The 27137-nt window shown below is 42.3% G+C and overlaps 1 protein-coding gene across 4 annotated transcripts in view; it reads left to right on the top strand.

Annotated features, from left to right (window-relative positions):
- The window catches only part of LOC106649308 (homeobox protein abdominal-B-like), an 89089-nt gene extending 71486 nt beyond the window's left edge, over positions 1-17603 (top strand). The window contains exons 3-6 of one of the 4 annotated variants that reach the window (XM_014366650.2): positions 4460-4546; positions 5278-5321; positions 8719-9780; positions 14164-17603. In XM_014366650.2, the coding sequence (XP_014222136.1) occupies positions 8763-9780; positions 14164-14645 (1500 nt within the window). In that variant the 5' untranslated portion in view covers positions 4460-4546; positions 5278-5321; positions 8719-8762 and the 3' untranslated portion in view covers positions 14646-17603. Of the gene's footprint in view, positions 1-4459; positions 4547-5277; positions 5322-6888; positions 9781-14163 lie in introns of those variants that run through there. The other 3 variants (XR_002763597.1, XM_014366649.2, XM_014366648.2) reach the window with 3 other exon arrangements.
- The last annotated feature ends 9534 nt before the right edge of the window (positions 17604-27137 follow it).

Raw genomic sequence — 27137 nt, 5'->3', positions numbered from 1 at the left:
TATAAAATCTTTCGCTTGAATTATTTATAGAACTCCCAGGTTTGAGAGACTGTACATAGGTGAGACGTGCTTAGCTTTCGGGGCTTTTGTTTTATGCGCTATACTTGCGTCTGGTCCAAATCGAATTTTATTTTCGGAAGTTGTTTTAAAAATTTTTGTAAATGTAATTTTTTTCATCAAATGCTATTTGTCTCGAGATAATAATCGATAACTTTCATGTACTTTATTTAGTTATAAATTCGCTACTTTTCATGATACTGGTAACATTTGGTTACTTTTTTTCATATCAAAATTAAATTTAAAATAAAAATGAAATTTACATTAAAAATTGTTCGATCATATTTTTATGTGCGGTTGATGTAATTAAACCCATAAATCAAATCAAAGCCAAAATGTGTACTTTTTTATGCAAAGTTTCAAACAGACCATGATACAGAGCTACACACGCGCAACAGCAAAATGGTGAGGGCGAAAAGAGAAAATAGAAGCACGAGGGGGCTAGAATAGAGAATTGAGATGGAAGAAGAACAGGCGATAGTAGGTAGCTTTGCCCAATGACTTTGGTTCCCATGGCGACGGCGACACATCTACCCTAGCAATGTCACTACTGTTCCACTGCTGTGCTATGAGCGCATACAAGCTCGACATCCATCCAGACGAATTTGGTGCATTTCATACATGTAGAGGCTACGGAAACTATGCTAGAAATTCTCACATCGTCGTTATTGCTACATAGCTCGCTTCTTGTCATGATATAATATCGCGAATGGGACGTAACAACGACTCGGTACGGATACACAGCGATGACTTGAGCTCATTTTCTTTTACTTCAGAAAAGTTGTTTATTAAAGATACCCCAATATCTGGCAAAGAAGACATCAAGTTCACGCGCGATTCAATATATCTAAAAACAAACGTACAAAACGAGCGAGTATGACTCGCGCAAAGCTAGATGCCAAAAGCAGAGGTTGCATGTCAATTTGTTGAACAATTCATCGAACGTGTCGCGTTGCAAAGTTTTTTAATGCCAACTAGCTCTCGCTTAAACATTAAATGCAAATTGAACGCGGTGTCAAGTGAGTTTCTCAAAAGAATAAATTCACATGCGAGAGAGACATATATATATAGAGAGGCCAGAAAGGCAGGTGCGCGCGCTCCTGGAAATAAACAGAAGACCAGGCTTGACGAGAAAAGTTTTGTGCTCGGCTCTCCGGCAGGATCCGTCGAAAAGTTTGTTTCTCGCTTTTCGCCCCGAGGCGTCCTGAATCTGCATGAATTTAATTCCAAAGACTCCTCCGGCCCATCCAAGTTGGCCTCTCGCACGAGCGTCTCTGATTAAAAACCATCAACCCTTCCTTCCTTCCACTCTATAATAGTATAAGCGGAGCAAACGTACTATAGTCGTGAAATTAAACCTGGCTCCCTAGGCCGTGAATTCTGCATCTTTGCAGGCAGCCAAGGAAAACGGCTAATGTCCGTGCTGCTGCTACTGCTGTATGCTTGCGCAGTGGGGGGAAATTCAAAGCGAGTGAACGCGTGCCACAGCTATTCAATGTTTTCTCTCTCTCCCCGCGCAAGGCGTGCCTAAAATTCGATGCGCAATGGCTGTAAGGAACTCGATCTTATCTTTTTTCTCGTCTACATATATATAGAATGAATCGACTTGGAATAGCAGTTTGAAAAAAGTCCGCTGCGTGACCTCGTAAAAAATGGCCTCGAACTCGACGGTCCCTCCGAAATGTCGCGAGTCAAAATAGTCTCGAGAGTGTTTACAAGTGATTCGAGTTGATTTTCAACGTGTGCCAAGCGTTCAAAGTGCAGCGAATTCGCGACTAATCGCAAGTATACGCAAGTTCAGCCCAGCGCCGAGTAAGTAATAATTTCTGACTCACTTAACGCCCGAGTCCCGATGTTGTCGTACATTACACACATAGTCGTTCGAATGCTGGAAAGGCCATCGTGCAGCACAGCGCTTAGACAGCGCCGTATATGAGCAATTCTCCAAATGAAACGCATTTTTTGAGGTAGAATCGCGACAAATTTTTTTTTCAACCTACGTGGATACAGACCCCCGGGAAATGTTTTTGGGGGTCCTAGGAACATGTAACCACGTAGGAACCATTGAAATTTCGATAGTGCTTATTTTTATAGCTACTTTTGTGATTTAGAGGACGAAAAATCATGTTTTCTCGTAAATACGGCTAATTACTCAATTTCTAAGTCGCTGAAAAAGTATCAAAACTCATCTAAAAAAAATAACTGACTACTGTGTTCGATAGGAAATTTTCTCAGCTTTCCAATGGTGGTATCAGATTTTCCGATAAATTGCACATTCACCGAGAAAATCACCATCACACATTGAGGGCTAAATATGTCGAAAAATTCAGTACGGAAAAAGTGAACTTTTTGGATAATTGTTGATTTTTCCTTGTGAAAATGAAATTTATCGAAAAATCTGACTACACCATGAGAAAGCCAAAGAAATTTCCTATCGAAAGCATATCTTTATTTATTTTTTCGGTGGAATTACAATGTTATACATGGGAATTTCTTTCACGTTGTTCGCTGTTTTCTGTTTCCGAGCTGATTCAGCGCGGTCGCGAGGTTTTCGGCTCGCTACAATCAAAACTAGCTCGTAATTCCACCGAAAAAATAAATAAAGATATGCTTTCGATAGGAAATTTCCTCAGCTTTCTTATGGTGTAGTCAGATTTTTCGATAAATTTCATTTTCACGAGGAAAAATCGAAATTAAACCTCAAAGATCACTTTTTCCTTACCGAGTTTTTCGAGATATTTAGCTTGGCACTTTTGATGGCGATTTTCTCGGCGAATGTGCGACTTATCGGAATATCTGATACCACCAGTGGAAAGCTGAGAAAATTTCCTATCGAACACAGTAGCCAGTTATTTTTTTTAGATGAGTTTTGATACTTTTTCAGCGACTTAGAAATTGAGTAATTAGCCGCATTTACGAGAAAACATGATTTTTCGTCCTCTAAATCACAAAAGTAGCTATAAAAATAAGCACTATCGAAATTTCAATGGTTCCTACGTGGTTACATGTTCCTAGGACCCCCAAAAACATTTCCCGGGGGTCTGTATCCACGTAGGTTGAAAAAAAAATTTGTCGCGATTCTACCTCAAAAAATGCGTTTCATTTGGAGAATTGCTCATATATATATACGTACGCCGTGCAAGTACATTGCAATTGAAACGGAAATTCGCGCGCGCTCCACGATGACGCTCGCAACTAAACATTCTCACTGGCTGCGGGACGCGTAACCCAAGTAACCCGAGTACTGCATAAGGTGAATTTTATTGGTAATAAATTTGGCGCTTATGGGGCCGACCTTTACCCGCAGCGAGTTATACTCGCATATCTCGCACACATACTCGAACAATAGACACGGTTGTTGCATATTATCTATGGGCTCGGCGCGTATTCCGAAGCTGCACGTGCTGCGACGGGACTCGCGCGCCCGATGATTCAATTTGGAGCGCGCGCGAGAACGGCTGAAGCGTCGTACATGCGTCTTGGAAAAAGAGAGAGAGAGAGAGAGAGAGAGAGAGAGAGAGAGAGAGAGAGAGAGAAGGATCGCAAAAAAGTTGGCAAGATTTTTTTCCCTCTGAGAGCCCCGCCGCCACCGCCGCCGCCGCAGAAGAGAGAGCTTTCTCGTGTCCGATAGCGCTCGAGATCCGCGCCGTTTGCGAGGGTGAGCAGCGGCTTTCTTTTGCTTCGGCTTTCAGCTCGTACACGTACTTTATGTGTTATGGGGACTAGGGCGGATCGTGCATGTGTCTATATACCCCCGCTCGAAGTTGTGCCGGAGACATGCCTGCTTTCGATGCGAAGAATGGATGATGCTCCTAATGTCTTCGGGCGCCGTTTCGTTCGACTCGCATTATGTGCGTGTGTGTGTGTGTGTGTGTATGTTAAAACTCGTGTCTCTGTGAAAAATTTCTACTCCGCCGGAGGAGCCTCGCACACAAGAGAGCTCGTTTGCCTTTGCGGAAATCGAGAAAAAAGTACGCGTGAAATGTGCGAGACAAAGTCCTATATGATATACGACTTCCCTGCTCGTCTTTGTGGAAAACGACTCGAACTGTTATGAAGTGTATTTTCGTCGAGTGGAAAAGTTCCGTTCTTACGGTCAGCTGACTCTTCCTAATTGAACCTATGATTCGAATGTTCTGCTACATTATTTCTTTAAATACACATCGTACTACGTTATGATAATATATGACGAATATGATTCACTCGGCTGTGATTTCTAGTTAAAAATGTCAAGTTTCCATTTCCAAAAATTGTCGAGTTTTACGATCTTTATTCGTTGCAAATAAACTTACAAACATGGCAGTAATGTCGGCGTTTTTTTAACGGATGCACTAATAATAGATTTTATTGCAATCGAAGGAAAAATTGGAGTAATCTGACGATCATTACATTCTGATTACAGGCTGAACGTTTTTTTGTGGATCTGGTAGACAAAAGGCTTCAAAGTGTTCACACTGGAGAAATCATATTATCCATTCGACCTGTGCAGGTGACGTACAAATTATTTTTCATATACCGTTTCGACTATTTACCGACTCAAGCAGCACCAGCATCTTCGGATTACAATTAATTGGTTTTCAATTTGTTCATTCCGTCGAGTAAACGTAAATGAGAAACAGACGCACACCTGTGTTTCAAGTTCGGAGCGAAAGATGCACGTGAAATACGCCTCATTACTTGGAACTATATCTCTCGATCGCAGCAAAATCCCACATAACAGTTAATTTTTTGTTCGCCAAGCATAAATAATTCGCTCTCGGCAGGCTCTTGCATACTCGAATTTTCGAATCGATGATAAAAAAGAAGGCAGCATTCGGCCTCACGCACATATACTGCGAATATTATATGGCCAAGGCGTCACACGAACGCTGCTGCTGCTGCTGCGGTTTGCTCAGTTTCTCTCTCTCCCTCGCTCGCTCCCATGCGCAAACACGAGCATAATACACCGTTTTTCATTCTTTAAGTTCAAGTTTACTTATCGCGCTCTCATTACGCCTGACATTTACGAGAAGCTGTTCATCTTGAGCGCGATGTATACGCGCGCGTGTATGCGTTGCGCACCGGCAGCGCGTCGTCGGTCGCTTTGTTTTTATTCTTTTTTTTTCTTCTTCCTTACGTTATGCATTATTATTATAGCGCGTAGGGTATTATATACATGCATAAATGCATATATACATGATGCATTATATAGCTGACGCTTCGTTCGCTAATGTATTACAGGTTATCCCGCGTGTATTCGGCCGCAACCCTGGCTGGCGTACAAGGTGAGTCGCATTTATCATGAATAATTTATCTGCTTTTATTTGCGCGTATATATACAGCTGCCTATGCGCGCGTTTTCTATCTAAGCGAGTAGCGCGCGTTGAGGCTGCTCTATGTACGCGCGAGATTGCACAGAAATGAACGAAGGACGGAGCATGACGCAGACTGATCTTGACTGACCGATCGCGCGGCGAAAAAACAAAAACGATCGCAAAATCATTTCGAGCCGCAGGAGAAAAAGAAAACAAAGCCCGCGGATCGGAGATGCGATTCTCGCGAGAGCGGAAGTTTCGAGCCAATCGGATAATTAATTGAGGCTCTCCGGCCGTTGGATCGCGACTGGCCCGCGCGCCTATACATACATTATCCTATATAAATGCTAGGCGATCGCGCGGAGGCGCTTCTGCGGGCTCTGCGGAGCTGTTGTCAGACCGTTTTATTTTATTGCTCGTAAAAGTACCGAGATTTAGACGCGGTAGCAGCAACACCGCGTCTATATAATATATATACATGCAGCCACGTGCCTCTGCGCTATATCATATATAGACATGCGCCTGTGCGTGTCTGCGTGTCTGATCAACAAGGACTCGCACTATTAAAAATGCCTCCAACGATCGAATTGCGAATTTCCTCCGCGGAGGAAAAGGAGATGCTCCCCGGGCGCCCAATTTAATATTTATTCTTTATCTGATATGCTTGGGATTCACTCGAGGGCCTGCAGAAACTAAAGGAGAATATTACGGGTAATCCTTTTTTGCATCTTTTGTTTTTGTTTAATTTTTCTTCTCAAAACGAGGCGCGTTCGAATCAATTTCGTAGCTACGGTTCGTTGCTAGCCAAACATCCCCCGCAAATATCAAAATATTATGATAATCGGGAAAATTCATTGATGTCGAGCACGTGCTTGATCGACATTAGCAGCAGCAGTCAGCGGCCGAAACTCGTAAATCCATCAGCTTGATTTTGACGCGGCGCAGCGCAAGTTAAATAAGCTCGCCTGTATGTATCAGCGAATCTATTGCGCGAGCTCGCGAAAGCTCGACGTATATACGTATAAGCTCTGGCAAGTTCTGTTTGACGTCGAAAAATCTTTTAAAAGGCTGCGTGGACGGTCTAGCTTTTTTGCAGAACGCGCACGAGTCGCGACAGAATTATATACGACGAGTTTTCGTGCGAGTGTCGCGTGCATTTGGGCGATATAGCAGAGCAGCTTATACAAAGGAGAAGGAGTCGCGCGCGGGCGAGTGAGGAGGGAATGCAAGCGACTGGCTTGCTCGAGAACGGCTGGTTTCCCGCGTGAAAAAGAGGGAGCTTAAAATACAGCGAAGGAAGGAGAGTCGGAGTCGAGTCGAGTCGAGAGAGAAACAAAGGAGGGGACGGCGCGCGAGAGTAGGAGAATATCAGTGAAAGGTTCGCACGAGCTAGCCCGGGTTCGCGGCAAGTCCGAGAGATAGCGCTAGGCTCGGTAACTCGCGGGGCCGTGAGCGAGCCCGACGGCTGCCGATGTTGCTGCTGCTCGTAGCTCGGGGCTCCTTCGCGCGCGGGCTGAAACACGCCAGCCGCGCGGCGCAGTTTAGTTCTGGTCCGAGAGGCCGAGCGTGTAGATAGTCGTGTCGCGTCGTGTTCAGAAAGAGAGCCGCGTCTCTCGAGCCACAACACACTCGACGTGCAGTGTCAGACGCGCGAGGCACACGCACATACACGCACCTCTACATATATGGAATATCATAGCGCACGAGCGCTGCCGCTGACGACGCTGCTGCTGCGTAGTCGTTTCGCAAGTATCGTCGATATTCGGATGCCGCTGTGTTTCGTCGCTGCTTCTTCTCCTCGCAAGGCTTTCTCGAGTCCGAAGAGGCGCGATTACGTGCCACCGCTGCTGCCGCCTCCGCCACCACGACCTTAGAATCTTTTAATCCGCGGCAATAAAACAATTAAAACAGAAGAACGAGAGAATCGCTGGCGCTTTATGATAGCTTACCGCGAATAAGTGTTACATGCTGCTGCTATGCCCGTGCGAACATAAAAACAAAAATCACACCTACGTTCGACGTGTTGACTTCAAGCCAGTGTGTGTGTATGTTTGTGTGTACTTTATGACAGTGATATACGGTGATTGTTTTGAATCAGTGACAGCGATCGAAATCGGTGTAAATATTTTGCATTGGCTCTTGGCTGAAATTATCTCTGGGTTCATTCGTGAATAGTCGCGTTGTGTACGCGAGACAAGGACAAATAGACAAACTGTGATATTAGTTGCGACTATACAACTGCAAGCAATCGACATCGATGTTGTGTTTCAAAAAGTGAACATCGATGCAGTCAATATTGTTTAAAGTTCTTCGTTCATTTAGTGCAATTTAGTGAATATTTTAAATAGACTATTGCGCTCCGACTCATTGACACTACACATGTGCATATCGAGTGAAAGCGTCATCGTCGAACATTTAGCCATATAATACATGCAGTAAACTTATGTAAAAGAAAAAGTTGAATCAAGACACGGTAGCTAAAGTGAGTCTGTTTCTGTTCTGTTTTATTCTCGTCTCTGGAACGCTGTGTCGAAAAAAAATCAACCTTATCCCATCCAATGGACCTACTCCTCAACTGATCATTACATTGGACTGGACTGCATCGTCACTGGGATCGTCTCTGCGTGTGGCTGCTGGCTGCAATCGTCGAATTTCGCATCCGTCTCTCGCGCGTGTGTGTGGAAAAACCAAAACGCTACTCTGTTCGATATCCGTGTGTGCTTATGTACACGCGTTGCTCGTTACCTCGCGGCTCGCTCATCCTTCAACCCTTTCCACTCGATCGTCTGCGGAATTTCGCTTGACATCGCTGTTGCTGCCTGTCGAATAATCCCTACCCTCGATCCCGTCGACTGTGCCCCTGTCTCTTTTCCTTCTCGCTTCTCTCTTATTTCCTTGCATTCGTCTGGCATCCCCTCCATCTCGGGTCTCTCGACTCGTGGCCTGCTCACGCACGCACGTACACACAAACATTCGCGTCGTTCTCGTCGTTCTCGTTTGACATCATCATCATCCGTGGCGCAAAAATAATAATCTCTCACCGACCATGACGCGGGCCCGTCGTTGACGACATCGAACGACGATTCATCAACGATCGCCGCCACACATCCTCTATTAACTGTGCTGAAAATCGCTAACTCGCCTCTCGGCTGGTCGTCCCTCGTCGCGCTCTAATCTCGTCTGCGCTCGTCGCCTCGATCATCGGCTAACTAACGTCAACATCGGTCGTGCCAAATCCGCGCGATTTGCACCATCTCCGACCACGTGGCGTGCTCAACGGCCACCCTGTACGACAATGTGCACGCGGTGCCGCTCTGCGGCGCCGGCGTTGCCCACCACCCTGCCTCCGTCACTCCAATGGGCACAGCCACCGGAGCGGGGAATTCCGCCGGGTTGACCTCCTGGTGGAACATGATGAATGGGGCGCCGTACGAAGACAGTCCGCCACCCGTGACGGCGCCCGCCACATCCCTGGTTCCCCTGCACCAGCAGCACCAGCAACAGACAGCGGTCAACCAACAGCAGCAACAGCAGCAGGCGGCGGTCAATCAACAACAACAGCAGCAGCAGCAACAAGGCTCCAGCCCAACGTCCCCGGGGGTCCCTTCGTCGGCTGCGACGAACCAGCAGCAGCAGCAACCCGCACCGGCCTCGTCGTCGTCGCCGAGCGCCTCCTCGGTGGCATCGAACGGCACCACAGGACCGCTTCACATACCGGCCAAGAGGCTAACGGCGACTCCGGTCGGTCAAACCAGTGCCGGTTCGGCTTACGGCGACGTCGGCTGCGAGCCTAATGGTGGAGTGATACGGCACTCGACAGCGGGCAACGGCCAGGGTTGGTCCAATTACAGTCCTCACCACCAGCAGGCGCAAGACGGCCACTACGTGGGCAGCGGAGCCGACTCGTTGAACCATCACCAGTCGTACGGGGGAGCGAACCCTCCGACCTACTACACCAATCTGGCGAACGATCCGAGCACGACCCCGACGCGCGATCGCAAGGTCGGACTGAACTTCTGGTCGCCCGTAGGAGCGTCCGGAGCCACGACTACTGGAAGCGGCTCGGCCGCGCTCACGGCCACCACGACGGAGTACAAATACAATCCGGCCGCGGCCGGCATAGCCACCACGAGCTCGTCGACGGGCTCGTCGAGCGTAGCCGCGGCCACCGATCAGACCGTCAGCAGCCACCCCAGCTTCTCGCAGGGCTGGGGCAACTATTACGCCAGTCCTCGGCATCATCACGGTGGCATAGACGGAGCTGCGTTCGGGGCGCACCATCACTCGCAGGCCTACCTGACGTCCTCGACGACTGACGATAAGAGTCGCGTGGCGTCCATGGCAGAGGCTGCTTTCTCACACGACAGTTACGGTGGACTTCGGAACTACTGCCCGGAACCAGTCACCTCCAGCCCTTATCCACCACCAGGTATGTATTAATTTTTTACCCGCTAACTTTTCCTCCCAATTTTTCGTTCAAGCAACAACAACGTCTAATCAGCCCTATATTTGAATGTATTATACCGTATGGTTAATTATGCCGAAAAACTGTTTGCTCACCGAAATCCCTCCGAGTCCAGTGTTAATACTGTATTGTTTGGGCACGCTTCATCGACGATAAAAGGCGCGAAAGGACGCGTATACAAGCGTTAAGCAGCTCGTCCACGTGCTTGCCGCGAGTCAGGGCATTAAAAAACATTTTTGTGGCCCGTAATATAGCCGATGAATCGTGCTCTCGTGCACGGCTGTAAAGCTTCGCGGGGGATAATTGTCGTAGTAAAAAGTCATCGTTTGCCCCTTCCCCCTATCGCTTTAAGGATAGATCTTTTTTCTCTTAAACGTACGGTGTGTATAATCGTGGCTTTTTCGCACTTCAAAGTCTCGTGCCAGCTATACATGTAACATCTTTCCCTCTCCTCCCCCCTCGAGCGAATGAAAAAGAGAGAGAATGAGAAAGAAAAGGTGAGCTCGGAGCTTGTCATGAAACGACATAGAGGCAACGCAACGGTGGCGGCGAGTTTATTGGCGGCCGTAACTCGTAAAATCCTGTGTATATGTGGTGTGTTGTGCGTGAGCCTCTGATCAGCTGATTTGTTTCACGACCAATGTTTGTGTTGTATGAATGATAGTACATTAATGTATACAAAATTTCCCATGGCAACTTTCAGGTCTAGAATAAACGTTTCTCTGCATACTATTAGTACTACGCGATTTTTCATTTAGAATAAAGAATTTCCGCTTTATTCAAGTCTTTTTTTGAATCCAGCCTAGTACCGCAGACTAGCTAATGTTACTCAGATTCGTTTACCTTTGCATTTATTTTTAACATGAAAGGAATATTTTGATTATAAAAGAGATGGAAATTTGTGCGGGTGCCCCTGCATACGTCTACGCGTGAACGTACGAACTGCATATGCGAGATGCACGAGATTCGGCATTGTTTATTTTTGAAAAAATCTTCATGATTAATAAGAATGATAAAAATATGTTTTTACATAGTTAGCAATAAAATGAAATTCATATAATGCTACTTTAGTTTTGTCATTTTTTTATTTTAATAAAGAAAAAAAATAAAACTGATATAAAAATTACAGCACTCGAGTAAAAACAATTGCGCGAAAATTATGAGAGACGAAGCTCAGCAATTGCGTCGTAGTAGAACATGTACACATCAATAGCAAGTACGTATAGGTACACTCGAACACAGAGAAACGTACGCGCGCCACCGATGATTTTTCCCAGCACCGACAGATGGCGGTTGTACTATCACTTTGACGGGACAAGCTGAAATCTCAGTCTCACGGTCACTCTCTTCTACATTTTCTTGCGTTCGTAGTAGAAAACCGAAGGTGTGAAATGCCGTGCAGCATTCAAACTCATACGTGCTTCTATAAAGAGTTGAAGCTGCTTTGATTTTTTCCAAGTATTACTTTCGATTGCAGTCTCGTTTACATTTCGACAATTCAAATTCTATTCCTTTTCTTGATCGAGGAAGTAACACTTTTTCCATCGATTTCTAAAATCAAAGTAAAAGGAATATTTTCAAGATGCATATCGATCATTCACGTGTGCAATGATAAGTTCTTCAACTTCAAAGAACTCGCTTATGCAACTAAATCTTATTTGACCTCATTAATCGCGTGCAAAAACATACTCTTGACGTTCCAATCGAAACTGAGCACGGCTGTTGAGCCAGCCTTCGGTAAAAATAGACCGATCATTTTACTTTTTTTTACTAATAATTTACGTTTTTACACTATTTATTTGCAATTAGGAGGATACTTTTTTCTTACTAAATCCAGACATTTAATGGAGTCCCCGTATATCAATTGTAATCGAGTAATAGGATGTTTTGGGTTTACTCCAGTCATCTTTTCATATGCAGAGTAGCGTAGACGTGCTTCGGAAGCATATCTCATTTCGACAGAAATCTCTTCAAAGCTTTGGAAAGTATGCTCACATATGTCAAGTCCGCGGTTAACCCTTATATTGTATATCGCACGCAGCGTGCTAGCTATATTTATTTATTATACAAGTAGATTTTCGGGCTGCTTCCGCGAGTAATTAGAATTTAAAAAGAGTCGGTGATATAATGCCACGGGAGATCGACTGGTTCATCATTGTTTGTCATTTTCTCATCTATTTTATGACACTATTTAATGATCCATTGTCTTTCGTGCCTCACCAACGGTTACGTGTAGTCGCTCGCTTGCCTTTTTTTACGGACATCTGTAAACAAATAGCGCGGGAGAGAAAAAACCCGTTGGAAATGATCCACACTCGTCTCTGCATCTACGCGCGTACTTACGAATAAAAAATATTCCGGGAGATTATGTACGCGAGAGCTTACATTGTGGCAGCGGTAACACGTGGTACATCATAACGCGTACATAGCATTTGGAACGTATGTATATACGCAGAGAGTCCCTGACGTTTGGCGTTTGCATCCATATAGCTCCACACACGGCTTGCCAGACATAATTTACATATTTCCGCGTTTTACTGGGCGATAAATTCTCTCGAGGGAGATGCATGTGTGGGCGAGAAAACAAAAGAGCCGCGACGCAGCCTCTCCGGCGCGAGTACGTATCAGCTTTTACCGATAATGTCGTGACAATTGTCTCGATAGCAGCTTATTTCTGCGGCTAAAATCTCGAGGCGCTAATGGAATATTCATCGATCTCGAAAAAAAACTCATCAGTCTTTCGACACATGCCGACACTCTTGAACTGAATAATTTTCTCGCTGTCAAGAAAGTGACTGTGTCTCAAAAACGTGACGCGCGTCGCGCAGGTATTATTGTTAAAACGACCCGCTCCGGACTCGCTGAATTTATATTACTGATTAAGAAAAACATCTCGAGCCATTTCCAAAGATCAAAGTAAAATTCATTAATCAACTTGATACCCGTATCTAAATTAAATCAGAGTAAAAATCGATGATTACGTAGGTAGGTCTGTTAATGGCCCTTTATACACGCGTCTCAATTTCAAATATTATGAATATGTATAGAAAAATATGTAGAATTTCCTCGAGGCTCGTGCAGAAATGATGAGCGGTAGGCTGCTTTGAAGTCGTAAGTATATAAGTATGACTGTATCAGCGAAATCTCAAGCCTCTTATGTATGCGAATATACCCATATTCTCTCTCTCTCTCTCTCACTTGCCGCTATATATATGCGTGAGCAGCGCACGAGTACGTGTACTAACCGTGCGCGAGACATCCTACTGTATCTCTCCTTCTCTCATGTTGGCAGACTGGCTAGTATAATATACACGTACAAATACGCACACTGCGGCACAGAGCTCGGTCCAATTATATATCGCGCGCTTTACGCCGACAAAACCGTGCCGCGACGAAGCGAGCGAATGCGAGCGACTCGCTGCACACACGCATATAGCCTCGAATTCATATGTGTATGTGTGTATATATTTATGTGTGCAGCTATGTCTATACTTATACACACACACACACACACACACACACACGCGTGCTTACGGCAGACTAAGCTTAATACCCGGAGTCTATGTGCACTCACGAAACTCGACAAATCACCGTTCGTTTTTCAAGTATCGTCCGTGTTTTGCAGTTGTATTATCGATACTTTATCAACTCGACAAGGAAAAAATTTCTATTTTACTCGTGTCAATTTTTAGTCGAAAAGATTCGGTACTTCAATGAATATTCGACCAATTTGCCATAAAAAAATACCGATGTAATTAACATTTTTCCGTCAAATCTGCTTATTTAAAAAAGTATGGATCTGCTTTTAAATTGAGATAAAAGTACCGTTATCCAGAACTCTGATGCGTGAACAGAGAGAGAGAGAGAGCGAGAGCAGTGTAAGAGAACCAACGAAAATAAGTAGTCGAGTATAAACAAGAGCACTAATTGCTGAGACCGATGGAAAAAAACACCCCCTCACGAGAAACGAAAATTTACGACTGCCTACGATAATGATGATGATTTCGAGTCTTTTCCACTGCGTACGAGCACTCTTGTTGTACAACAAGTAGCCCTTTGCGAGCAGCAAAGCCGCGAGCAACGATAAATTATCCTTCAATACGTTTGCATTATATAGGCGTATGGATATTACTGACACCAAAACAATCGAAATTAATTAACAATTTAATTTCATCAAACGATCGAGTTCAGTAAATTTTGATCCTACATTATTTTTTTGTAATACCTATAGTTAATTAACAATGTCTCGAAAAAGTAAAAATTTGTTGTTGCTGAACCAAAATATTTTAAAATATCAATTATTGAAATTTATTCTGTTAAAAGTACGAGCCGACTAACTGTGTAAAGTGATGTGGGGTTCCTCCCCATCTTCTTTGTTTCCAGGCAGTTCGATCGGCGTGAACGTTGGAAATTGCGTCGTCGCCATGGGCTCCTGTCGAGCCGATCCCAACCCGCACGAAACTTGGGTCGCTCAGGCATCGCAGCGCAAAAAGCGCAAACCGTACTCGAAATTCCAAACGCTCGAGCTCGAGAAAGAATTTTTGTTCAACGCTTACGTGAGCAAGCAAAAACGATGGGAGCTAGCGAGGAACCTCAACCTAAGCGAGAGACAAGTCAAGATATGGTTCCAGAACAGACGGATGAAGAACAAGAAGAACACGCAGCGCCAGGCCCAGCAGTCCAACAACAACAACAGCAACAACAACAACAACGTGCACTCGACCAACGCGAACCACCTGGGGGTCGTGCCGAGCAGCCATCCGGCGGCGTTGCACCACGTGAGCCAAGCGCACCATGCCAACGGCTCGAGCAAGCACCACCATCAGTGACCCGTAGTTTTCTCTGGAGTCACCTTCGCCGGTGGCTCCAGCAGCTCCGGCGTAAGTAGCAGCACCTCGAGCGCCGCGGCTGCTGCTGCTGCTGCCTCGGCGGCTCAACACTCGTCGTCGTCGTCGGGTGCCGGTGGCGCGGCCGGTGCCGTCGGGGTTTCGGCCAATGCTCTGCATCAGCACCACCAACAGCAACAGCAGCAGCAGCAGCAGCTGCAGCAACAACATTCAGTGAGCCCGTCTAAATTGGCTGTATATATGACATATAATTAATAGATGTAGATTCGACGGGAGCACAGGAGAGACTAACTTTAGTGCGATGGTGTTCTTGTGCGGCAGAGGACCTTTTTATTATTTTACGATGTATTAATTGTATTTAGTTGAAGTTTATATATAAATATAAAATATATCCTATTACGTACGGGGACGAAGTGCAAATCGTCGCTGGGTTGAGTGTGAGTGCGTATATATGTGTAGTGATTCAGAGTTAGCGTGTGCGAGAGCGTTTGTTTGTTGTAGCGTGTACCTTACGGTACATGAAAAGCATAATTATTAACAAACGACTAAAGTATTTAAGCTAGGTAAAAAACGTATTGTTTAGATAAACATGAATGAAAATAAAAACTTAGTAATAGTTGAGCGCGTTGACTGACGATGCCCGACAATTCGATACGCGTATATACAAAATATTCAAATATTACAGGATTCGCACCCTATTATCCTAGGTAAAAAATCAACGCAAGGTCGCATTGGATTGCTTGTTTGTTTTAGACGTGAACTGATTTATATATACATGTATGTATTATTATCTCAATGGTATGTAGTATTTCTCTCTCACTTTTATCCCCTAAGTATGATACGTACTTAAGCCTAGCTTATAAAAAATAATAATAATAATAATAATTATCCTGAGGTTGCGCGATTTACACGACTAAAGAAAGTAACAGCTTTCCACTAGGGTTCGAAACAAAGTCAACAGACGTCTCTCTAATGGAGATAGAATTGCTATTGATACAGTCCCAACTCGTCGAGTTCCGCATTCGAGTCCCAAAGTCTATATGCTTTGCTCGTGGACAAGTTGGATCTATATTAATAAGTTCGTCCGTGTAGTTTGAAAAATTGGCCTCGTTCGAAGCGAGATGTTCACCCTAGTCTTCCTAAACGAATTGTATAAAACGAAATTAATAAAAAATATAATAATGCTTGAAATCACTTTCATAACTTGTAAAGTATTTCCTCTTCAAGATATTATTGCTATAACCCAAACCACAATATGTATGTTAGATTAGCTTCAAAATTTTCGCACCCACCAAGCTGGATGGACGGCGTTTTCATGACAAACTGTATCACGCTCATAAAATCAAAGGTAAGCTTTCAATGATTTTTCATGATTCTTGCTCTAAGTTTGTTAGGAATTGTTTACATTTTTCAAAAAATCTAAACAAATTCATTCGTTAAAACTTTTTGATGTTATTTTTGAATTCAAAATTCGTGCAAATATCGAGTGTCTGATTAATTTGCTTGAAATCGTCCATCCAATCTTGCACATTTTCGCTAGTTATATTTTCTATATGTAGACAAAAACACCTATTAAAATTTACGTAGCGTAAGGTATAAATGAAAACTGAAAGTTTTAGCGTTTTGAATAATTTTGATACATGTAGATATTTTAGATGCTCGCGAAAAGTTGCAATAATTGCATGTACCGTTTAAACAGTTTGTGCAGGTTGATTCGAGATCGGGGAGCAAAATTTGCTAATTTATGAAATATTTCAAAACGTATAACTCATGTGTATATTGTTAAATAAATATTCGTAATGTAATGCTAAGACGCATTGATCTCGGGTAATTAAAGTTTCCAATAACTAATCCTTTTACAATATCTTGCCTAAAGACACAAAATATTACAATATATTATGGCCTCTAATACGAATTATGAAAGCAATGGAAGCTTCGTTTGGTGTAATAAGTATTAGTACTGTAAAATACACTCAAATTACATAAAGAGATTTGTCGATATTCTGTGCGTTTTAAACATTAGCGGGTTTCGTAAGCGTTGATTAAAAAAATGATATTTATGTAGGGAGTGAACGCGATGCTCGATGACATAACGAGCGAGCAATCCGTTTCCCAGCAGTATACATGTATTTAAAGTGAACAGCGTTGTACAGGCAATTGCACGATAATAACCAGATGAATTGAGTATTTTCTTCTGTCTTAATAAGATACGACCTTTGAGCAGGAAAATTTACAAAAAAATGCGACGAAAATTTGTAATTTCATGCAGATTCGAGATTCAAAAGTCGAATAGGGCAAAACCGATTAAGATAGCAGGGACTACTCGAATTCATCATGCTACTGATACTGCAGAATTGAGGACAACAGAAAAAATTACGTCGAGCAACAGGAAACAATAGTTATTTGATACGATATACAAGTATTGATTAAATATAGTGAATGAAAAATTGAATTTAAATAAAAAAAACGACGATAAAATGAGGTGAAGATTTTTGGTTGCGACCCAGTCATCGCGTTTAACTGATTTCTTTATGCGAAAGTTGTAATAATTTGTATTTTTTACGATGATGACACAGTGTTTATAAAACGATTATCAAGATTATTATCGACATGATTATTGTAATATTATGATTAAATATTTTTAATTATAAGCGACGTTAATATTATGTTATTGTTTTTATTGTGTGTTGTTTTGTATATGTACCAATCTGCAAATTGCGTCGACGAAAAAAGAAATCATTCAACTGCTATAACAAAAAACGTAAGGTGTTTTTAAATGTGTATATTATCCTATTGAGTTCGTTGCTGTAGATATTTCCACGTTATTTTGTTTATCATAATATTAAATATGATTTGGAGCTTATGTATTTTTCGAATACCTGTTTCCCACCTCATTGTTGTTCTTTTTATAAGAAAATACATATATCGAGAACAATTGAATTTTTGTTTTTTTTCTTTCTCCGAATAAAAAATTTAAAAGAACCGTAACATTCATTTAATCTTGATTAAGAAGAGCTAAAAAAGAAAGCATGCAACATTCGTCACAGAGTCAATTCAAGTAAAAATGCACGAAACAATTATAAATTGCATTATAAATCAGATATTTTCGGCAAATTAAAAATTCATTGAAGTCTCCAAGTGCAATAAACGAATCGTTCATAGTGCCAAAATAAAGGAAGAGTAAACACTTTTAATACCTCAAATATGATCTTAATTAAAATAGATTTAGGACTGATTGAATTATTAATGTAATTGTAAACGTCAAACAATTTCTTATAATAATGCGTTGCTAGTGTATATTCAAACTTCTTATGAAGTTTTCCTTTTACAATCACAGATTACGAGGTAAAACTATGATAATACGTCAGTGCTTATAAAAAAATACTTTTGAAACACGTAAAATTGCTAAATATATATTATGTATCATAATAACTGTATGTGCGCTGTGTAAATAAAGGCATGTCTTATAAATAACATGAATTTTGGATATCGATTTGATGCAGGAATATTTGAACCTGCTATTCCTGCTTGTATTTCTTCTGGCTTCGTAATTTTATTTATGGATCCCCGTGCAAGTAGTTGATCAAAAAAGGTAAGTTACATTCCGAATTTCAATTCGGAAATGTGATTAAAAGAAATTCAATCTTTATCCAACAATTGGTAATAATTTTATATAAATAAAAGTTTTTTCCTGGAATTATTATTAATATTTTTTATTTCATTATTTAAATCAAGAGTATAACAAAACCAGATAATTTTTTCTAATTTTAAAATCAATTTCTAAAATGTTTCACATAATTACCCTATTTAATTGAAGAAATTAAATTTATTAACAGAGTGCTTGAACACACGTTATCGATGAATATTGTGCTGTCGATTAGCTTCGGTCATTTATTGCATTATTCAAATCAATGCCGAAATACTAATTTCGGCTAAAATTACATCTTCATTTTTCTACATTGTAATCCAGTTCCTATACGTGTATATAGACAAACGCATAAATTAAACAGTTGAAACCCTTCTGAATTTGATATATCCTCGAGCATGGATTATTTTCTTCCATGCTATACCTATAAAGAACAAAAGAGCTTAATTTAAAATTTGTAACACTGCAACTTCCAGAGGCTTTAAAAATATCTTAATTTTTCGATCTTTATACAGGTTGTATAGGCTCACTGATGATCCTTGGCAGCACGATTCCCACGCAAAAAAAAAATATTTCCTCCCGCTTCAACATACGTGTTCGTATAGCATTGCTTCATTATGATACATATTATGTACGAATTCTTCTGGTCAGCCTCTCAAATCGGTGGCTGTATACTTCTCGGAATCGAAAAATAGAAATGGCGAACTTCTTCGCGTTGGCTCGCTCAGATAATCTATGGCCACGAGCCTGCCTGGCAAGGAATAAAATAAAGGTACTTTCTATCCAAAAAGTCGACTTTTTCTTTGCTAATCGTGCCCTTAGCCCGTCTGATACCAAGAGACCCTATTTTTGACTTATTTTTCCACGCGTTATTTTTTCATGAAAACGTAGTTAAATTAATGTGGAAATACAATATTTTATGGGATTTTTATCGCTCTTTTCAAATCTGGCGTCAGATTTACAATATATGCAACCGTTTTAAAAATACATTTGTTTAAACAAAAAAAAACGTGGTTTTTGAACATTTTTTCTCAAAATGATCGTTTTTTTCACCACGATTACGCATTCGGATCGGCTTGAAACTCTGGATCTGGTGGCATACAGGCCTAAACTAAAAGTTAGCGGCGTTGGTTCATCCAGATTCAAGATGGCAGCCACCAAAACAGCTAATTGTAGCCGAAAATGTAAAAGAAAGCTTTGGTATTTTTTTATTCGGTAAGAATGGACTCTACGAAAAAATTTTATACGACAAAAAGTGTTTAGAATTGATAAAAGAATACGTATAAATTTTTTTAGAATTTTTCGGATGATTTTGAAAATTTTTGGATATGGATATTTTATAAAAATTTTCAAAATCATCCGAAAAATTCTGAAAAAATTTATACGTATTCTTTTATCAATTCTAAGCACTTTTTGTCTTATAAAATTTTTTCGTAGAGTCCATTCTTACCGAATAAAAAAATACCAAAGCTTTCTTTTACATTTTCGGCTACAATCAGCTGTTTTGGTGGCTGCCATCTTGAATCTGGATGAACCAACGCCGCTAACTTTTAGTTTAGGCCTGTATGCCACCAGATCCAAAGTTTCAAGCCGATCCGAATGCGTAATCGTGGTGAAAAAAACGATCATTTTGAGAAAAAATGTTCAAAAACCACGTTTTTTTTTGTTTAAACAAATGTATTTTTAAAACGATTGCATATATCGTAAATCTGACGCCAGATTTGAAAAGAGCGATAAAAATCCCATAAAATATTGTATTTCCACATTAATTTAACTACGTTTTCATGAAAAAATAACGCGTGGAAAAATAAGTCAAAAATAGGGTCTCTTGGTATCAGACGGGTTAGTAAGCTCGAATGTTTAGAATTTTTTCCTCTGCATGAATTGTACGCACGTGCCTACGAGAAATTGTTCGAAAATTGAATGAGTTCAAGCAAAAGTGAACCATAATTTCTTCGGAAACAGGAACTTTTCTAGTTTCAAAGTTGCCCTCCAACTTGTATTCTTGCTTCACTGCACATTCAGCTTTAAATTGAATTTTGTCATTCGAGTTAGCATAAGCCCTAGGGTCAACGAATGACAAGAAATGTCTAAATTTTACGGTTGCTACAAAGGGGAATAATAGTGGCAAGAAAAAGCGAGCGATTGAATGGAATCAGTAATAGTTTTCGAGCTATTTTAGAGAGTAAAACAAAATAAATATTTATTAAAAGAGTTTCTTTAAAAATTCGAAATAAATAACAGGGCATTTAAAAAAAAATTATGTAGTATAAAAAAGAAAAATAAAGGCTTTACCGATCAAAAAAAGTATTGGAAAAATTTCAATGCATTGACTAATCTAATACGTTACTTTAAACTATATTGTTTTTCGGAGACACCCCTATTTTCCACAACATCTGTAAAAATATTGTAACACCAAAAAAATTGGACAAAACAGATTTGTTCACATATTTAACGTCGTCAACATAATCCCTTACATTGTGAACCTCCTAGTCGGTTGAGGTATGCTCAAGTCACACTGCAATAAAATAATTCCAAAATATCTTAAGCGTCCGCATCTGATGGGATTAGAAACCTGCTGTTGGAAGTAGCAGTGTATAACGCGAGGACGACCGAGGTTTGTAAAAGTATAATATATTTATTAACTTCCTTGCTGCTAAACAAGTTTAAACATCATGCAGTAACCGGTTTTCTAACCATTTTAACCATAACTATATAATTTAAGTTCGCTCATGTATACCTATGATACGTGCTTGTCTCCTGCTTCTGGTTACTACTTTATTTAACTTTTAGCGCCTTATTTCATTTGAGATTACGCTTCCAGAAAAGTGAAGGAAAAATGTAATATTCGTCGTTTGCCTTTTATTCGTTGAAACGGCAAAGCTTCCATAGCGTGAAAACACGTCCGCCGATTTAAAGGAAAAATTTGCATCAAAAAAACGAGAAAAATTGAAAATAAACAAAGAAGAAACATCCGCAGCGGGATCCGCGAGGAAGATTAAAAGAGGAAGCGCAGAACGAGAGATGGTCAGTTTTTTTTTTTATACACGCATACACGCACGCACACGTATGAGGTACCAGAGGAGGTACCGCACCCATCGTTCTACATGCTGTGCGCTTCTGCCGCTGCTCTCCTCCCTTTTTGCAGACCTGATGCCGCGGGCTGATCAGCGATACACGACTCACCATTGAGCAATGTCCCCTACTACCTTTTATCCTATATGGCCCGCAACGAATCCCGATTCGTCGGCTCCCATCTCTTTTATTATATGTATATTCTTGGAAGCTCATCGAGGATTTTACCTGCGTGCCGGTGTATACCTGTATGAAATGTGTTTTACAATGTAGACTACCTTACGCACACGGTCGCGCGTTCACCATCGCTCGAATTCACGATGGGGACCCGTGCATATGATTGCTGCCTGCGTATTTTCACATATGAATTGGCCTCTTTAAATTAAGTGCTTGATGCATTTTTCAGCTCAACTCGTCGAATGTTTCGTGGCGATAAGTAAGGGACGCAACGATATCAATGATCTTTTAACGCGTCTCTCGAGTCTCTTGAATTTTCTTCGCCTACATTAAAATATAATTTATAGAAGGTCTCGTTCTCGTCGAGGAATTCGCACCGAGTAAAACGTATAAACAAATTATTGACTCAGAACGATGCGAAAGCAATATGTATAATACTATGTGTACAAAGAGTAGATTGTAAGTTACCGAAAAGTATTCATCGTATTGATGAGAATGGATCGTAAAATATAAATTCTTCGGGTATTTTCAAAAGCGATATAAAAACTTGATCTCGGTAGGTATTAATTAATAATACATTCATTCTCTATTATAATTATTTCTAGTATCAGAAAGAAATTCAATTCTCAAATACTAATAAGAATATAAAACGATCGCCACGTCGAGCTACTGTTGTTCACAAACGAGTCGATTGATACATCATTACAATTTAAAACTCGTCAATTGAAGTCCTTGAACCAAGAACGACTCGGATAAAAGGGATCGCGTCGATTAACAACATTGTACACTACAATGTACAATCATCGAGCCAGAAAAAGCTCGAAACGCGTACGCGAACTTCGTGCAAGTTTTCGACAATTCGAAACGAGAAGAAATAAGTTTTGAATGAAAATTCTGGTCGCGTGCAGCCATTTCCTGGTATACAACATAAATTCACACATATCAGAACTATTTATCACCCTCTCCTGATTCAAATGCAGCTGTCCTTGCGAGTGGACAGGCGAATCCAGCTCGTTTAGCACAATGTTTACGATGTATACGCGCTTACACCGATACAATGTCAAACGGATTATATATGCTATACAGCGTGAAAGTTAACGCAAACGTTTTGCTAGAGGAAGAGCGCGCACCGTTTGGCTGCATTCGTCGAGCCGTTAGCTGATGATTTTTCGAGATTCTCGAGCCTCGATGGAGCCGATGATCCAGCAAAGTTTCGCATCGTCGCTTCAAAATATTGCTCGATCAATTCACAACTTAATTAGATGCGCCGAGCGGAATAGGATACATCGAGCACGGGCCTAACTAGTTCGGGCAACTTTAATTGCATTTTTTCCCCCTCGCGCTATTATTTCAAATTTTTATGGAACTTTTCAAACGAAAGACAGCGAAATATCTTCATCGGGTCTTACGTCTAACAAGTATATTTATTAAATGTCGCCTCAGACACGAGTGAGTTTGAAAAATACCTGTAACTATTTTTTTTTCTCAAATCAAGTATGAAAGATCAAAGATACTATCGACAGATGCAACATGTAAAAATTCAAAAAATTCAAGTACGATTTCAGTATCGCAATATTTACGAATAATTTTTCAACAACTTGGAGCTCGCAAATGTACCACACGAGCAAAAATTATACACCAATGAAGCACGCGATCGAATTCGCATGGTTCAGTTCCGCGGCGCATAATAAGGCATTATTATAATGTTTGGAAGAAAGCCCGTTGGCGACCCGGATATATATTGCCGCAGCCGCGAGCTGCGGTACACAACGAGCGGTGGCAGCTATTATAACGCAGCCATGCTCGGCGAGTCTTCCGAGAAATCGCTCGGTGCTAGACTTATAACGGAAGAGGCGCGAGAAAAGCCCAGAGTCGACTGCGCTGGCAAAGTGAAATCGGTATATTGCAGGTCTCGGACGAATAAACCCTATAATAGATAGTTGCCGCTCACTTGCCTCTCGCCATCCGCAAAAAAGTATTCGCGATATTTGTACGTGTATTTATATACAGACGGTGCGCTCGCGCGCGCGCCAGGCCGAGGCTCGAGAGAAATCGAAGATCGAAAAATGAGATGTTCCGTTACGGTAGGACTCGCAAGTATCCTCGTAGCTCTCCGTATATTTGTTTTGCAAAATTGTGCCCGATGACCGCGTCGTACCTTTAATGAGATTTGCTCGGCGGTGCCTCGGACTGGCGTGGCATGTGCCCGAGTTCTGCATATATCTTGCGAGTCAACTTTACTTCTCCGATGACTCGAGAATACGCGCATGTGTATATAGAGCTCTATATATATATACGCGTACGAGCCGCTGAGCCGAGTGCAGATTTACAGCGACTTTCAGCATCGTTTAGCGTCGGTCTAGTTTTTTAGCCGTATTTTACGATTGCGATAAATATTATTTATTCGCTCTTTGACGGGTGCATTGAGCGATAGGGTAAGTTATTGTTTCGACATGTGTTTACGCACGCATGTAGCATTAATGCTCGAAGAAAAGGAGAGCCTTAAAAGATTCGCTTCATTTGCTTTTGGCAATGGTTCTTCTAATTTCTTGCTCGAACGACAATATGTCATTCTCGCAAAGTGCATCGAAGTCCAAAATAACGTCTGCCCGTTTAAATTTAATACTAAACACAGCGAATGCGTCGAAGAAAAAAATAGAACGAACGTAATGCGCGTTACTTTTCAAAAACGTACTCGAGCCAAGCGAGAAAATCGATGCATGTCCCATGATTACACCTGCCTTTCACCTATGATTCGCGTATAATAGAAGTGTCCATGAGCGCTATGGCCCTCATACTTATGTCGAAGCTGCACCTGCTATTATGGGCGGAGCAATCGCCGGCGGTGACACACGGCTCTAATTATGAACGATACACGTGTGGCGCAACGCGACAAAAGAGAAGGTCGTACGTCAACGCTGAGAGAGTCAGACCGTGATGAATCGGGAGCTCGACGCGGTTAAGTAATCATCTATTTTCTTGTCATCGCGTTATATTTTGACACAATGAAGATGGATCGATTGTTTTTTCGAGTGTCAAATGGTACAAGTACTCGTGTATCGAATAGATTAGTTCGGAGACTAGAGAATAATTAATGAGACACTGACAGGCACGACACCACAGGTTTGGATTTTGATCGATGTATCAAGGGTGTGATTTTAAACGCTTAGTATAATAATCGGCTTATAATGGGAAGCATCATTAGATGATTGAAGTGCATTCAACTCGTCAACAATCAGTAATTAACGGTAAAATGTTGCACTTTTTTTGAGTCACGCTAAAATTTGGGTTCATTAAAGCAAAAATTGATTCGTAATAATTATAATATTGATTTTTTTATGAGCGTCCCTGCCAGCAGAAGAAATTTCGCTCGATCTTGCTTTTCTTTTTCACATGTGTGCGTGCTCGTAAAAATACATTACACGCGGCGAAGGTATAATTAAATCGATCTACAACTTACAAGTAGAGCAACACATGACGCACTCGCTCGAGCCTTTTAAAAAAATATATATCGTAGTTTGTGTAAAGGTCATCAAATTTCTAGCTTATCGCAATTGGCATTTGATTAGGAGAGATTAGACATTATCGTGTTATTGACTCGGCGGTGAACAAGAAAAAAAGAGTTGAAAAAAAAAAGAAACTGACAAACACGCGCGATCGAATGTCAAAGGAGGTAACACGGTCGACTATTTTTAAAATCGCGCAGGGATAATTTAAAAAAAGAACTGCAATCGACGTCGCGCATGACGAAGCGAGACTGCTATACACACAGCAGAGAGAGAGCTCGAGAGCCAGGCGAGCTCCTACAATGCCATCGCCATAAAGTTTCTCGCAAAATATCCGAGGGCGCCACTTTGCAGTGCGAATTTCAAACGCATCTTGCCTCTCCCTTGCTCTATCGTTCGGCACCGCATCCCTCTTTGAATGAGGGGAAAATCTCCCCTCGAGTCTCAAGACCGTACGTGCGATCGTACAATATATAGGAGAGAGATGCTCGCGTTTTCGAGCTTAAACGCTCGACGAAATATCTTCGATTTTTAGATTCGACGATGCCGCCGCCGCTTTGATGTTTTCGCGCGATTGATGAAATCGCTCGACCGAATGAATCGAGACTGCTCAAAATGTCAGAAATATTTTTCACTTTTGCATGCGGGCGAAAAAGAAGTTGGTATTTCCCAAACGTAAAGCGAAGCGGCGAGCGAGAAATTTTTCTGAAATATCTGCAAATGAAGTAGTTTGGCAAAACTTTAGCAGCGGGAATAAAAAAAAAGGAATAAGTTTGCAAAGCGCACGGGGAGAGAGAACGAGAGAAGAGCACTCGGGGAAAAAAGTACATAGGAGGACTGTGCAGGCATCAAATCGAGCGTCAGAGAAAACATTACATCGAGTAGGAGGGAGAGAGAGAGAGAGAGAGAGAGCCTGCTCTAGAAGCAGGCAGCAGCGGTAGCAGCGTCGACGAAGGGGTGCACACCATCCGCAAGTATATACTTTGGCGCGTCTCTGCAAGCTCGAGCTGCACGGGGTGTTGTACTGGGCGCGGTTATACAACGGAGGGGTTGCTCGGCAGTAGCGGCAGCAGCAGCGATGTAGCTCTCTTTGGTAGCATGTCCACACACGCACAGGGGCAGGATGCAGATGTGTGTATATACGCGCAGAGAACTAGCTATATAGCTGCTGCAGGGATAGAAGAGAAGAGGTGGGGCTACACGGGCTGTTTAGGTGTCCGTGTGAAGGGGGAGGGAACGCGGCAGTGCGAGCCGCCGCAGCAACTCAATGTTCTGCCGTATATACTCTCCGACACAACATCACGGCAGCGGAGCAGCACGACGAGCGGCAGCAGCATCGACAGCGCGCATGGAGCGGCGCGGCGTTGGCCTCGGCTCTGGCTCGTTGCTATATGCCAAAGCTTCTCTCTCTCTTTCTCTCTCTCTTTCGCGGGGGCAAAGTGTCCCTAACTTTTACAATCGCGAGCGAGCGAGCGCACACGCGAGCGAGAGAGCTAGCACACAGGGCTCTATGCTTGATGGCGTATCTTCCAATGTGAGCTGGCCATAATACTAAGATGTACGGCTGGCTCTGCTTCTCTCTCTCTCTCTCTTTCTCTCTCGCTCTCCTGCCGCCGGTAGGGGTCCGCGCTGCTGCTACAGCTACTCTTCTCGTACAGCCTCGCTTCTCTCTCTCGCGTTACCTTCGTGTATAGTTCAGACCCGGAGCAGAGAGCAACGTCGAGGAACGTCGCCGTCGTCGTCGAGGGGCTCTCCTCCAGCTCTCCACTCGCTGCACTCTTTGTTCTGCTATACAGTCGCAGTCCGCGTCGTGCCGCTTATAATCGGAGCACATACAGCGCGTACGAGGCTCGCGCGCGGCCGCGTGTGTGTGCCTCTTCTGCGTGTTGTACATACACAGAGAGAGAGAGAGAGAGAGAGCACAAACAGCCGGAAATAACGAGCGAGCTCTCGAGTCGCTCTTGTGTGTCAGTGTGATTGTTCGGATGCCATCGGGCTGCAGCAGTAGTGTAAATAGACGTGTTTACAAGTCTACTCGCGTATGCGGCGCGAGCCTCTCGTTAATTGAGA

Source organism: Trichogramma pretiosum, unplaced genomic scaffold (genome assembly GCF_000599845.2).
Source record: "Trichogramma pretiosum strain Unisexual culture from Peru unplaced genomic scaffold, Tpre_2.0 scaffold52, whole genome shotgun sequence".
Taxonomy (NCBI): Eukaryota; Metazoa; Arthropoda; class Insecta; order Hymenoptera; family Trichogrammatidae; genus Trichogramma; species Trichogramma pretiosum.
Note: the sequence above shows the minus strand (reverse complement) of the source record. Positions and strands in the feature narration are given on the sequence as shown.